At 39.6% G+C, this 14,316-nt stretch overlaps 1 protein-coding gene across 2 annotated transcripts in view; it reads right to left on the reverse strand.

The window, feature by feature from the left end:
* Positions 1–14,316, reverse strand: part of Notch2 (notch receptor 2) — a 159,048-nt gene that overhangs the window by 76,991 nt on the left and 67,741 nt on the right. For both annotated transcript variants that reach the window (XM_047549663.1, XM_047549665.1), the window contains exons 3-5: positions 13,548–13,807; positions 10,210–10,545; positions 1,429–1,551 (exon numbers count right to left, since the gene is read on the reverse strand). In XM_047549663.1, coding sequence (XP_047405619.1) covers positions 1,429–1,551; positions 10,210–10,545; positions 13,548–13,807 — 719 coding nt within the window. The remainder of the gene's footprint in view (positions 1–1,428; positions 1,552–10,209; positions 10,546–13,547; positions 13,808–14,316) is intronic.

A 14,316-nucleotide genomic window follows, 5' to 3' on the forward strand; every position in this document is an offset into this window, starting at 1 on the left:
TTATCTCATCCTGCCCAGTACCAACTGTAAGAATCATTAAAAACAGAAAAAGTCCAAATCTTTTCAATTACTGCTGGGTCATGTGATTAACTTTATAGTAATTTTTAAGTTGAAAAAAATGGCCTCTGAAAAAACTACCACAAAAATAACAAAGGCTAGGGAGAAGAGAGAACACAGAAAGCACAAGGGGTTGGAAGTGAAGTCCTAGGATTGGGACCCCATGAAGAAATTCTAGGGGAAGTCCAATTCTAGGGAAACCCAGTGGGAAAGTATTAAAGAGGACAGTTTGGGGATTAAAAGCAGAAATAAGGGCTTTTCCAGAAAATCATGTTATTTAAGCTTTAAATCCCTTTTATCTTTTCTATTCATAGTCTATAGCACAAAAGTACTCTAAATAATTAAATGCTGCAGATAAGGGAAAGCAATTCAGACATGCTGAAGAACACCCAGCAGGAATGACTGCCACTCAGCACCAAGACTTCTCTGCAACAAATAGTCCAGTACTGGTGCTAAAGTTTCTTCTTATAACACCAGCTTATTCCTTGGGTTTCCACAATAAATAAATTGATTTCTCTCAAAAATATTCAGTTTCAGTTGTAAGTAAATAAATAGATGGATACAAAAAGAAATTAAAATTCAATGTCTGCATAAAATCACTCAACTTACTGAAGTGAAAAACTTAGGACAACATAAGAAACTTTCAAGAGGCTATAAAATTAAGCAAGACTATTCATGTAATGTCAGAAGCAGAAAATATTATTTTTGACTTGTGTGCAGAAAGGAATACAAGAAAGAAAAAGCATCCGGGAGTAGTGGCATACACCTGTAATCACAGATGGGAGGCTGAGGCAGGAGGATGTCAAGTTTAAGGCCAGCCTTGACAACTTACCAAGATCCTGTCTCGAAATAAAAAAGAGAAAGGGCTTGGGATGTAGTTCAGTGGTACAGCACTTGCCTAGCACGTATGAGGCTTTGGGTTTGATCCCCAGTACGATGAAGGAAGGAAAGAGGAGAAGAGAGGAGAGGAGAGGAGGGGAGGAGAGGAGAGGGGAGAGGAGAGGTGTATTCAGTTTGTTTTGGCATTTAAGTATGCTTTTTCCTCTCAATTTTTATTAAGCATCTACTATTTTCCAAGCAAAGTACTGTTTTTCCAAGATAATAAGTTCAGAGTCAACCAATAACGCTCTCACATCCACTGTAGCACTTAGCACAGTGCTGAGTTCAGAGAAGTTGCCCAATAATTCCCGTGAAAATGTATCTTTGAGTGAACACTGAAGAACACCTGGGGTTAGCACTGCACCCAGCTCAGTTCATACACTGGTCTAAAGCAGCCCTAAAATTACTTGTGCAAGGTGTCTGCTTCAGCAACAGTCTCTTCTCCTTCCCAGTCCACACCCCATTCTGGTGGATTCGTCACAGCGTACATACCTGTCCACTGAGGCGGGCAGCGGCAGTTGTATGTATTGACCCCATCCACACAAACCCCTCCATTCTGACACTTGTGGTTAGGACAGTCATCAATATTCCGCTCACAGGTGCTGCCTTCAAAACCTAGTAAAAGAGGAACAAAAGAAAATGATGGATTCTCATACATGAGTGTTCTGCTCAGAACATGATCATCAGGACAGACCTGCTTTGTGATTTTAGTTCAAGCCCCAGCAGGTGCTCAATGCAGGACTCACTATATTAAAAATTTCCTGGGGCTGGGGCTGGGGCCCAGTGGTAGAGCGCTTGCCTCACACATGTGAGGCACTGGGTTTGATCCTCAGTACCACATAAAAAAATATGAATAAGTGAAGACATTGTATCCATCTATAACTTAAAAAATATTTTTTTAAAAATTCCCCATCCTTTAACTTTTCTGGCCTTAAGCACAGCTAGACAGGGTAAGTGACTCATTATACCACGGCATGCCTTCACAGTTACCTCACAAGTATTTCATAGTGTTTCCATGAAATAAAATCCCAGGGAAGATAAATGTCTACTTAGGACAGATATTAACTGGTTCTAAAAAACAGGGTATTAGATTTTTCCCAACTCCATACTAGACTACTGGGAAGAACAGATGAAAGATTACCTAATCACCCCCCCGCCACTGGGATGACAGCTCAGAGACCTTCAAAACTGGGATGAAGGGAAGACATAGGAAAAATATTGAAATATTGAATATTAATTTGGGTCAAGTCCAATCTCACCACCTACAAGCTGTTCAATACACAGTAAATCACAATTGGTCTGTTTCTCATCTGTAAGATGAGGCTGAGACCACTTGCCCAGCCTTCCTTTACAGATCATTAAAAGTGCCACATCATGAATAATAAAGTACAATGCAAAAGTTAAAAGCTATCTGGAAATAAGGTAACATTATTACTAACTAAACTTTCCGGCACTCCAAATGCTTCCTGTTTCTCTCTTCATGAATGCCACATTTATAGCACTGCTTCCTTCTTCCTGAATTTTCCCTTTCATGAAAAAACAAAACCAGAACACTAAACTTCACTCAAACTGCCCACAGTGCTGTTGTCTATAATTTATATATTGGGCTTCTTTCTCTTTTCTTGCTACCAAATTCCTAAATACCAGCTTGAATTCAATGTTACTGTTCAATGAACATATAATATGACTAGATATTTAGACTCCTCAAAATACCCCTTCAGGTTCTTCTCTCTCACTGAAAACATTTACAGGTCTTACACTAGATGCGAGGAATAGAACAATAAGTAATAGAGGCAGAGTCCTTGCTTCTCAGGCACAGACAGCCCGGTGGGTGGGACAGATGTCAATCACACCTTGCTCTACCATTCCTTACCACAGCTACTGTGGATTCTACATCTGCTTGGCTATACTGGGACATAGCTGGTTTCTCTGAATACAGTGTCAGTCATCTAAATAAGCATAAACCAAGTAGCCAAAAATATTACCCCAAAGTCAAAAGATATCACTTCATGGAAGACAAACATTTGAAAATTTGACTAAAGAAAAATATTTTTCCAGGTAGTGGTCCTCAGTCCATTTAAGCAGATGTATCACTAAGCAAGCCTGAGAAAGACTGTAAATACACATTAATATTTTTAAAAATTTATATTACTCATATTTCTGTTTAATCATCTGAAAGTCTTGGTAATGGACTAATGAGCCAGAAAATGCTGAATTGCTTAAGCCCACACCTAATTATGATAAAGTGAAGCCAAAGCTACAGATCTACCACACAGCAGTCACTGAATGGGAACTAAGGTTTGTGTTTCTAGCCTAGTGCTTTTTGTGGAGACATTCTTTAGAAAAGTTCAAGTTAGGATTTCAGCTGGGGGGAGGGTGAAGCTCCTGGCCCACCACTGCTGGACCATGCGTGGTCTATGGTGTTCTAGAACTCCCGATGGTCATCTTCTCCCTAACGTATCTCTCTGGTTACAGACTGACTTAAGCAGAATGTCAGGAAGACGGTAAGGCTCTTGTAGCCAAGTTACAAGGAATAGAAACCGGGACCCTGACTTTCTATTAGCCAGTGTTACAACTAACTGAATTCACCAACCACAGACAAATTAAGAAAGCAGAAGCATTTCAGCATAACCACAAAAGATAAGAAATAAAATGTTTTCTTTTTATGTATGACTATTTTTGAGATAGTTCTTCCCAGTCAGTAGCAAGGCAGGTAAGAAGGGAGACAGGCAAGAGAGGTAACTCACAGTGAAAAACATAGTCTATAAGACCAAACTGCCTCTCAGCCCCGCCTCACAATAACTGAGTGACCCTGGGCACAAAGCTTAACTTCTTGTCCTCATGAGGACCTAGCTGGAAGAGTTGCTGTAAAGATTAAATGAGTGAGATTGATACAAAAAGCACTTAATTCAATACATGGTGCTGGATCAACTAAAAGGCCACATGCAGAAGAATGAGGTTAGACCTCCTCTTCACACATAAAAATTAGCTTCAGAGACCTGAAGTAAAAGCTAAAATACAAAACTATTAGAAAAAGAAACAGAAGTAAATCTTTGTAACTTGAGCTAAGCAAAAGTTTCTCAAATGTGCCTAAAAGCACAAGAAAAAAAAACTGATAAATTGAACTTTATCAAATTAAAGACACTGGGTTCCAAAGGATGCTATCAAGAAAATGAGAAGACTGCTCATAAATGGAAGAAAAATTTTGTAAATCATCTACCTGATATGAGACCTGAATCTAGGATACAGAACAAATTCTTACAGCTTAATAAAAAACAAATATCCCAATCATAAACTGAGCACAGTATCTAAGTAGACATTCTCCAAAAAAGAAACACAAATAAACAGTAAGTATATGAAAAGAGATTAAACATACACTTAACAAATGTTGACAAGGATGCAGATGAAACCCTCATATACTGCTGGTTGGAATACAAAATAGTGCAGCCAGTTTGGAATATTGTCTGAGTCTAGCAGTTCCTGAAATGTTAAATACAGTTATATGATTTAATGATTCCACTCCTAGGCATATACCCTCCCTATAAATGATAACATATATCCACCAAAAGCTTGTCCAAGAATGTTCATAGCAGCATTATTCACAATGGCCAAAGTGCCAATCAACTGATGAATACCTAAAATGTGGCAAACCTATTTAAAGGAGTATCATTCAGCCACGAAAAGGACTGAAGTACTGATATATGCTACAACATGGATGAACTTTAAAAACATTACACCAAGTGAAAGGACTCAGTCACTACTGACTACATATTGTATATTTTCATTTATATGAAATGTCTAGGCCAACAGAAACAGAAAACTAGATTAGTAGTTGCCTTGGGTTGGGAGGGAGTTATGAAGAATGAGTATTAATTGATAATGGCTACATGATTTCTTTTGAAGTATAAAAATATTCTAAAATTGACAGCAGTGATGGTTACACATCTATGAATATACTAAACACCACTGAATCGAAAGCTTTGTGAGAGCAAATTGGTATATAAATTATATCTCAATAAAGATGTTATTGAGCTATTAGCTAATGTTATTATTTATCAATGGGATTAGAGCATCCATTAGAGATCACATCCATTACGGATTATCTACTCTAACCCTACTATTCTACAGACAGGGAAGCGGAGGGCCTATCTGGCTAACTGTCCACGACTGTAAGGCCAGCAGGCAGGAGTTAGCACTGAACCAGAAACTTTACCCAGTTTTCATCAGTATGTTTTCTAGGACCCCAGAGTCCCCTTTGGAACAACTGGAAAAAACAACCTAGGGCAAAAGTTCCCATGTCTGAAAAACTCAAACCAAATCATTTCTCCTCCAAAATTAAGGCAGGATTTATGCTTTAAAAAACAGAGATACAGAACTCTTTTTGGAAAGAGCTAGCAAATTCTTCTAAGAAACAACCCATCCAAAGAGAGGAGAAATGCTCTAAGAATAAGTTACCATTGCAGACATGTCTAAAAAATATTTTTTTAAGTTTTTAGGGAAAAGGGAAACAGACAGGCCTCCAGACTTGTGGGTGGGATGGTGTAGCAGTCACAAAGGGCTTGCACGGCTGCACTAACTGGAGCCTATTTACTCAAAGCCAATTCCCATCCTTACAAGGCCAAGAGGAGAGGAATTAAACTCAGAAGGAGCATTTTAAAACTGCTGTTATAAACTGGTGGGCCACTTCAGTGATTAAGGATGGCAGTGAGGAGGGGAGCAGACAAGTCTTTGATTTGTCATCCCACACAGAGAGCAACATCTCTCAAGGGAGCACCAGTGTCTTTCAGGCCTTGGGAGGTATGATGGTGGAAAGGAGCAATAAAGAAAGACGGGAAGATGAGATGACCTAACCAGTATGCTCTGGGGTCAGGCGCAAAGTCCTGGGAAAAGCTTCCATGAACAGGAATCAAAGTGCAAGGAGAAACCAGGGGTACCTGAAGCTGGACTAAAGCAAAATGATACAAGGTTACTTTTTTTTTTTTTCCTGGAAATAAGTCTGCCACAAAAACAAACTTGCCAAAATATGATTAGCATAATATCAAAGAGAACACCACCTGATCCTGAGTGTCAAAGTGCAAGAGGGAATTATTTCTGATAGTTCATAAGCTAGGAAACATCAGAACAGACACAAAAGCCACAAAATGCATGCAAACTATTTTTTAATACAGAGAGATACCACATATATCCAGCCTGTGAAGTGTAGGATGGTTCACAAAGGATGAATCTTCACTGATAGGACAGGACAGAACAGACCACTTTCTGTGAAGTTTAAAGGAGAAATTGTAGAAGAATAAACAGATGTGAGAGAAAAAGAAAAGGGAAAGTACACTGAGGACTGTGCAATTCAACTGTGAACTCATAAGGGACAGCAGTAGATTCAAAACAGCCACTGTGTTCTGATTAGTGTGCGATTTATTAAAATATCCACAAACACAAAGCCAGCCTAACACATTCTCTCCCCACTGGTTGGCCCTGACCCCAAAATCTGGGAGTCAATGATCCAATAATTTATTTTCATGCTCTATTTTGCTCTTGTGTTAAAATTTCTGCAGCTGGGTGCCCTCCTCCCGGCTTCTACGAAGGGCTTCACATGATGCAAGCTCACTAAGGGTCCAGATTATGAGCAGCTGCTGATCCAAGGAGGCTATGGAATATGGTTCCTTGATTCCATTCCACTAGTTCCTTCTTAAAGATAGCTTTTTCCCTCCCTCTGTGGAGAAACATTTTTTCCATGTCACACCAAATGAGTCATTTTTGCAGTTTTAATTCCTTCCCAATGAGTCCTGCAGTAATACTAAAATCAATTTTCAGTGACTACAGTATCCTTTGCAAGAAAAGAATTTTAACTTAACCATTTAAAGATAATCACTAACTTATATGCTTTTCACCAACTCAAGTTGAAAAAGAGTCCAAATTTCTTCTTATAAGCAGTATAAAAGAACAAAAGGAGAAGCCAAGCTCAGTCTAGGATGCCTGATGCCAGGAAGAAAATGAAAAGCCCAGAGTCACATGCTCCATATGGTGACCTGACACTGCACTTAAATGGTTGGTCAGTCAAGAAGTTTTTGTAGGCCTCTTAGGTTTCAGGAGCTGTTTTTAAAAGGTGTATGGGGTACATCAGGGAACAAAAACAAAGATCCAGCTTTCGTTTTGGAGAAGGGAGGAGGCAGTAGAATTTGGAAAAGATAAGACAATAAACAATGGGCAAAATGAAGTAAATTATATAGCAAAAATTATACACAGAAAAAGAAAACAAAAAGTAGACCAGGGTTGGTAATTAAGGAAAGGGGCTGGGTACAATTTTAAATAGAGTGGTCAGAGCATGCCTCAATTAGAAGTACAAAGACTTGGAATGCGGTAAAAAGCAACCAACCCTTGCAAAGTTGCAAAATACCTCAACAAGTTCCTTCGCCTCCTGAAGACTTGATTTCCCCATTTTTAGAATGGAAACACTAATTCTCTTCAAATAAGGAAACTATTCACGAGGAGATGGTGAATACTACTTTTAAGTAGCATTTCAACCTCTTGAATAACTTGGAGAATAATTGAGCAATGGGCAAGAAGAATGGTACTGCACCACGAAAAGGACTTTTTTAAAAGAAAATCATCACCAGGGTCTATTTCCCTTTGTGGAAATCAAATGAATACTTTCCAAACTTCACCTGGTATATAAGAACAATAGCATCTTGAAAACTGTAAATATATATTTATCCAAAGTTTTGCTATATCATCAATGGTTTCGAATTTTTTTTTTTTTTTTAATTTCCTTCTTCACATTTGTTCAAGCTATTCATCCGTTTTAGATCATGGGACCCTAGAAGGCAAGAACTAATCTACTTAACTATGTCTAAACATCTACAAATGCTCTGTACATAGGTTGATATGTAACAAATACTATTTGGTTAGAACTATCAGTATCTCATTTTTTTAGAGTGTGAACATATTATTTTAACCCAAATAGCTCAAAGCATTTAAAGAAAAGCCATGCATCTTCAACACACTTCCAAGGAAGCAGATGAGCAGAACAGTGAGACCCAGTAAGATGCACAAAAGTTCAGGCTTTGGAAATAACCTGCCTGGGTTTCAGGGCCCACCCTCTCCTGTATCTGCAACTTTGGGCAAGTTACTTAACACAACCAAATTTCAGTCACTTCACCCGAGAAAACTCAAAAAATAACTCCTAACCCCAAGGTTTTTGTGTTTAATTACACTAATGGTTGTGAAAGTACCTGATAGTACCCAACGTATAAAAGGTATTAAATAAATGTTAGCTTTATCTTTGCCAAATCTTCTCCCTGCTTAAATCCCCTCAGCATCCCCCACCACACCATCAGTGAATAAATAAATGTCTTGTTTTACATGACAAGCAGAACATGAGAGCCAAAATCTTACTCCATAACCCACCAGCCCTGGCAGCAACTTGGCTGTGGAATCTGTGGTTATTTCCTTTCTCAAGGAAGAGATGCTATTCTTGTTTGACAGATCTTTTCCTGGACACACTCTCAGAATTCCCTAAGGTTCTTATCGTGGCTAATGGAAAACAATGCAGAGACAATGGGAGTGAATAATCACTCTCTCCCAGCTAAAGACTTCCTTTATTGACTTCTCTGACTTCCTCTCAATATTCTGCTGCCAAATCAACCTCCTGATCTAGGAAACTATTAAAATAATTTTCTTAAAACTGAAAACAGCATCTAGCCTTCAACCATAAATCACACTAACCTCAATTACCAGCCACTTAGACCATTACAACATTAGACTACTAGAATGTTAGCAATATTAAAATATTTACAAAGCTAAATTGTTTATATTTCTATTTCTGTCTCTAACCCTTAAAATGCAAACAAATACAGGAGTGAAGCCTATCTTTTAGTTAGTCTTTCTACAAGATAATGAGGATGACAGAAATATTATGATAATAAACATATACTTAGCAGAAAATGATAACATTATTCTTTATTGAAAGAGAAACTAAAAGCAATACAATTACATAGGGCATTTTTGTGACTTAAACGATAAAGTTTTCATTGCAACTAGTAGCAGTGTCTCATGTTAGTATACCCAAACACATAACAGTACTTAGAACATAGCAGACAGCCAAGAAATTTTTACCAAATGCAATGAATAAATTACTATTTGGTCTTATACTGATGACCAACCTCTGACCTTTAACCCCCAAAAGATAAAACACACAAACCCATTTTATGTGAACCATATCCACAACACCAGAAACTAAGACTCCCACTCTGAAGGAGTGGCTAGAACAATTTCTTTTTGAGGCCATTCTGCTTATTTAGCACATTATTCCTGCCCCCTGCAGTTTTCCTTCTTTTGTTTTTGTACTAAGAATATTTGTATAAAAACAGGATCCTTGTTGCTTAGTAATTCATCTGCTCCAGCTGCTTGTGCTCTGTTCCCAATCAAAATTCTTGGTTTTCAGCCTCCTCATCACTTGTTTAAGGAGTAAAGTGATCTGGCCGCTTGCTCCTTCCCCCTTAAGGAACACCAGCCTGGAGCCCTAGACCTTGCTGCTTTGTTTATGACATCTATCTTGGGTTACCTGTGTTCTAGGGAACTTGTACCAGATCAGAGGATGACAAAGTATTGTGTCATGCTTAGTCTCTCATACATCAACTACCAGAGCTCATCAAAAAGTACCCACTGATTAACAGAGGACCTCCCTTCCAACTTCAAAATTCTCCAGCCTCAAGATGGGGCAGGGTTACTCCAAAATCAGGGAGGGTACATGGGAGAGGGTTCTGGAGGCCGAAAGTCCCGGGAAGATCATATATGGGAGGGTGGACACATTTAAATGATAGTGAATTACTCCATTAGAGGCAAAAGCACATGGGAAAGCTGTACACCTATTCTTAGTGTCACTGTAATTTAAAGTATTTCATTAATCATGCATACATATTTTCCAATGTCTAATTCTCATTGTGTTCTTCTCCATTCCAGATTTGCCTGTCCCTTTCCCAGAACTCTATTTCTCTTATATCTTCTGTTTCTCCAGAAGGGACAATAAACAGTTTCCAAGCCACTCATCATCATAAACCCTGACAAGTTAAATTACCCCCTGCTCAGTTTATAGACCACAGTGGGTCCATAAAACTCCTCCCTCACTAGCAACCCACCCCACACAAAATCCTCACTTCCCTTTTTCCTTGCTTTAGTACACCTCCTAAAGGAGCAACTGAGCCACACTCATCAACTTCCACCTTCTTCCTGCACTTGGTTTGCTTCCCAATCCCAGGACACTAGAGAGTTCCTTACCTGGAAGGCAGTTGCACTCAAAAGTGAAGTCACCAGTCTGCCGGCAGGTGCCTCCATTGACACAGGGGGAAGGTGCACAGGGCACATAGGGGCTGTCACAATGTTGGCCTGTGAAGCCCTGGGGACACTGACACTGATAGGAACCGGGTAGGTTGAGGCAGGTGCCACCATGCTGGCAGCGTCCTGGAATGTCACATTCGTTGACATCAGTCTCACACTTCTGGCCTGTGAAGCCTGTGAGACATCTGCAGGAGAACTGGTTGGCTACAGTGGTACAGGTACTTCCATTTGCACATGGATGAGACAGGCAGGCATCAGTCCATTGGCACAGCTTCCCTACAGAGGATAAGAGAACTTAGTACTGTTCACAGAAATTGGAGCCAGCCCCACCTTCAAGACCCTTCTCCCATCTAAGAAGTGACTGCAAGAGTTCTTACTTGCAGATCCCCAAGCTCTTTGATTTTATGGAAGAACAGATCAGATTCCTCAAGATCATCTGATACAGGATCCTTTTCAGCAACTCTCCAAGGCCCACAAATGAGACTCAAAGATGCCATGGATAAAGCACATAATGGGACCATGTTGTCACATGAAGTCAAGTCCTGAAGGATTCCACTTGTCTCTGTGGCACAGGGTCTGGTCCATCTACTCTCACACCTCCCTGTCTTGGCACAAGCTGTTCCTCCATTTAGAATGCCAGCTTCCATTTTGATTATTTAGTGAACTCTCTCTTACCTTAACAACTTTGCTCAACAGTCACCTTCTCTATAAAGTCATCCTTAATGCCCCCCCAACACCCCAGGTGCGCTCTTACCTTCCATTATAACCCGCTGCCACACCAACAGGGGCTGCATCCCCATGGTATGTTCTCAAGTTATTTCTACTAAATACATAAAATGTACTGATATTTTCCCTAACATGTTACTTAAGAGACCTCTTAGGTGAAGAAACAAGTCAATACTACTTCTATTTCCTTTAAACACAATACACACATACATTCTGGGAAATATTTTGTTAATATGTGGTCTTAATATAAATACTGCTTGATACATTTGGAGATGGTGAAGGATCCCTGGCTCTCTATACATCAGAGGAAATAGAAGCTGTCATGAGGACCAGTCTCTGGAAAGCTAACTCCTATGGGGTCTTCCAGGCAGAAAGACACCTGCAGAAGGAGAACTCTGCCAGGTTAAACACCAAGGTATGGGTCCACAGGAAGCGGAGCACATTCTTGGAGAGAGGGAGGGAAAGGGAAACAGAAATATGCCCAAGATTTTAGTAAATTTGGTATTCATATGACTTTTTTGTTTACATTAGCCTAAGTATTTTATTTTTTAAGCTAGAGATGCGAACTCCCTGGATTTGTTAATACTCCAATTGGTTGTCCAAATCTTTGACCCAAAGAAAAGCAAAAGATTCATGACAGCTTTGTTAACAGGAGAAAAGATGTGATACGTGAGTACAAAGAAATGCTCTCTGCCAAACCAAAAGGGAAAGGACCAATACAGATCTAGGCATGGCACATATATCTCAGGGTGCTGAGCAGAAAGGAATTGAAGGAACTGCCATTTTGTACCTATTTTTTCCTTCATTTTGCTAAGAGGTACGTATTACAGCAGAAAAGAGATATAAATGTTTACTTCTGGTAATCAGAGACATCAGGGTGCTTGCCCACAAATGAAACAGAAAAGTCCTTTAACTTACATTTCCACATGTATTATGTAGAGGCACTGACTTGTTGCCTCTGCTTCTTCGTCTGGGTGCAGATGAGCTAACAAGGTCTGACTAGGTGAGGGTAAAGGGCTATCACATAAACCAAAAGGATGAACTCGACCTGGGAGAATGGTCCTCCTTCTCAACTTAATAAATACCAAATTTTCTGAATTTAATAAATACCATGGTTTACTTCGAAAAAAACTAAGGGGCTAGGGTTGTGGCTTAGTGATAGAGCACTTGCCTAGCATGTGTGAGGCACTGGGTTCGATCCTCAGCACCACATAAAAATGAATGACTAAAATACAGGTATAATGTCTATCTACAACTAAAAATATTTTTTAAAAAAAGAAAAAAGAAAAAAGCTAAGGTTCACCTCTGAAGAACCCAAAATCTATGCCAGAAACACACATGTAAAAATTCAGTTACAATAAAATATGATATAAAAATAATAAAACTGTAACCAACTGCCTAAAGCAATCATGAAAGGGTACTAATAAATTTTAGAAAATATCAGGCAATCACCAATTGTAGAGAATAACAGAAGAACACTTCAGGCAACCTCATGGAAGCAATAGGAAGTATGACATCTCCAGGAAATGATGAGAATATAAGTGTGACCTGACCTAGATGCTTGTGGGCTAGTAAGGCTATGAACGTGTGGCCTACACTGTGATGAGCTAAGGCAGCCAAGTAAGGAGTTTACAGTTCATTCTGTGGATGATGAACACTCAACAGACACTACAAACAGGTGAGTTTGTTAGATCTGCATTTATAGCTAAAGATGTAACAATATGATGGATAAATGAGATGGAGAGAGAATAAAGTTAGAAAATCAGTTAAGGAACTATTTTGGCAATCTAGGTGAGGGATACCATGGCCCTCACCTACAAAGCAGCAGAGCAAATGAAGAGGAGTAAAGGTAAGAAACAATTCAGAGGCTGGCAGGTGACAGAACATTATGAAGGTGAGGACAAGGGAGAGGCAGTATCTAGTCTGGGTATGTGGAATATGTACTGGTGTCACTTACTTATGTCAACATGCTGAGTTTGAGGTTCTCAAAGAATTTCTAAGGAAACATGCAACAGGTGGTTAGAATTAGGAGCCTGAATGTCAGGGTGGGGGAGGAGGTACAGGGATGACTGTGAGAGTCAATGGCAACTGCCAAAGATGATGACAGTTGTTGAAACAACTGAAGAAACTGAGATTCCTCAGAGAGAACTGTGATATGGCTCCAAACAGTTACAGGAAATGTGAAAATTTAATGGATAAAGACAAAGCAACATAGAGAAAGAAACGATCAGAGCTCAGAAAATCAGAGAAGCCAGATTTTAAGAAGGAATCGATCATGACTTTCTTTATGGTGACAGTGACTTTCCTTCAGTGCATTTGCTTTGATCTCCAATCCTGACATAAATACTTTATGCAGTCAAATATGTCTAAGTATTTGACTTTTTTTTTTCTCCTTTTCCACTCCTTAAAACTCTCAAACAGAAGTTGAGGATAGTTGTCTGGAACAGTTTAGTTCCTTATCATAATGCTGGGGGACACTAACGGAGTTAAAGATGCAAAATAAAGGTACCTGCTAAGAGTAGGAAAGTGTGGGCTTGAGCCCCCTTTGTTACCTGTAAAACCAACTTGACAGGTACATTCATAGGTATCCCGGCTGAGCATGTGGCAGGTGCCTCCGTTCAGGCAGGGGCGAGACACAAAGCAGGGGTGAGAGGTGGAGTATTGGCAGTCCTCGCCTGTGAACCCTGGAGCACATCGGCAGGTGGCTTTCCCCAACATGGCCTGGGCCACGCAGGTGCCACCATTCTGGCAGCGGTTCTTCTCACAGGGATTTCGATGTTGACAATATTCTCCCAGGAAGCCCTCTGGACATCTGTAGGGGAAAAAAAGATGAGTTCATGAAAACACCTGACTCCTTGTAAGTACAAAAACTTACAGTAATATGGTTCATACAAGAAAACACTAAACTGTGAATCAAGAGACTTGAAGGCACAACTTACAGAAGGAGTACTTAGAGAACTTCACCACATACTCCTTGGTTCTTCTGAGTCTTGAAAGGTGACAAGAACACCAGGCAGATGAACCAGCAGAGTCTGCTCCCATGGTGAGTCAGCATAACCCTTACTCAAAGGTAAAATACACTACAGCTTTCTTCATGCAGATACAAGCTGGGATGGTGTAACTGCCTTTTCATAGAGCATTGTTCATATATATTTGCTTAAAATCACTACCTTTCTCATTGTAACTATGCCATTTGATAGGACTAAGATGTTCACATGATAATACATGTAATCAACCCTCTTATCCCTCCAATTTAAAATACATAAGACATCATGTGCTTTCTCTCAATTAAGTATAGAGAAATAGTAAACTCTTTCTCAT

Source organism: Sciurus carolinensis, chromosome 1 (genome assembly GCF_902686445.1).
Source record: "Sciurus carolinensis chromosome 1, mSciCar1.2, whole genome shotgun sequence".
NCBI classification, from domain to species: Eukaryota; Metazoa; Chordata; class Mammalia; order Rodentia; family Sciuridae; genus Sciurus; species Sciurus carolinensis.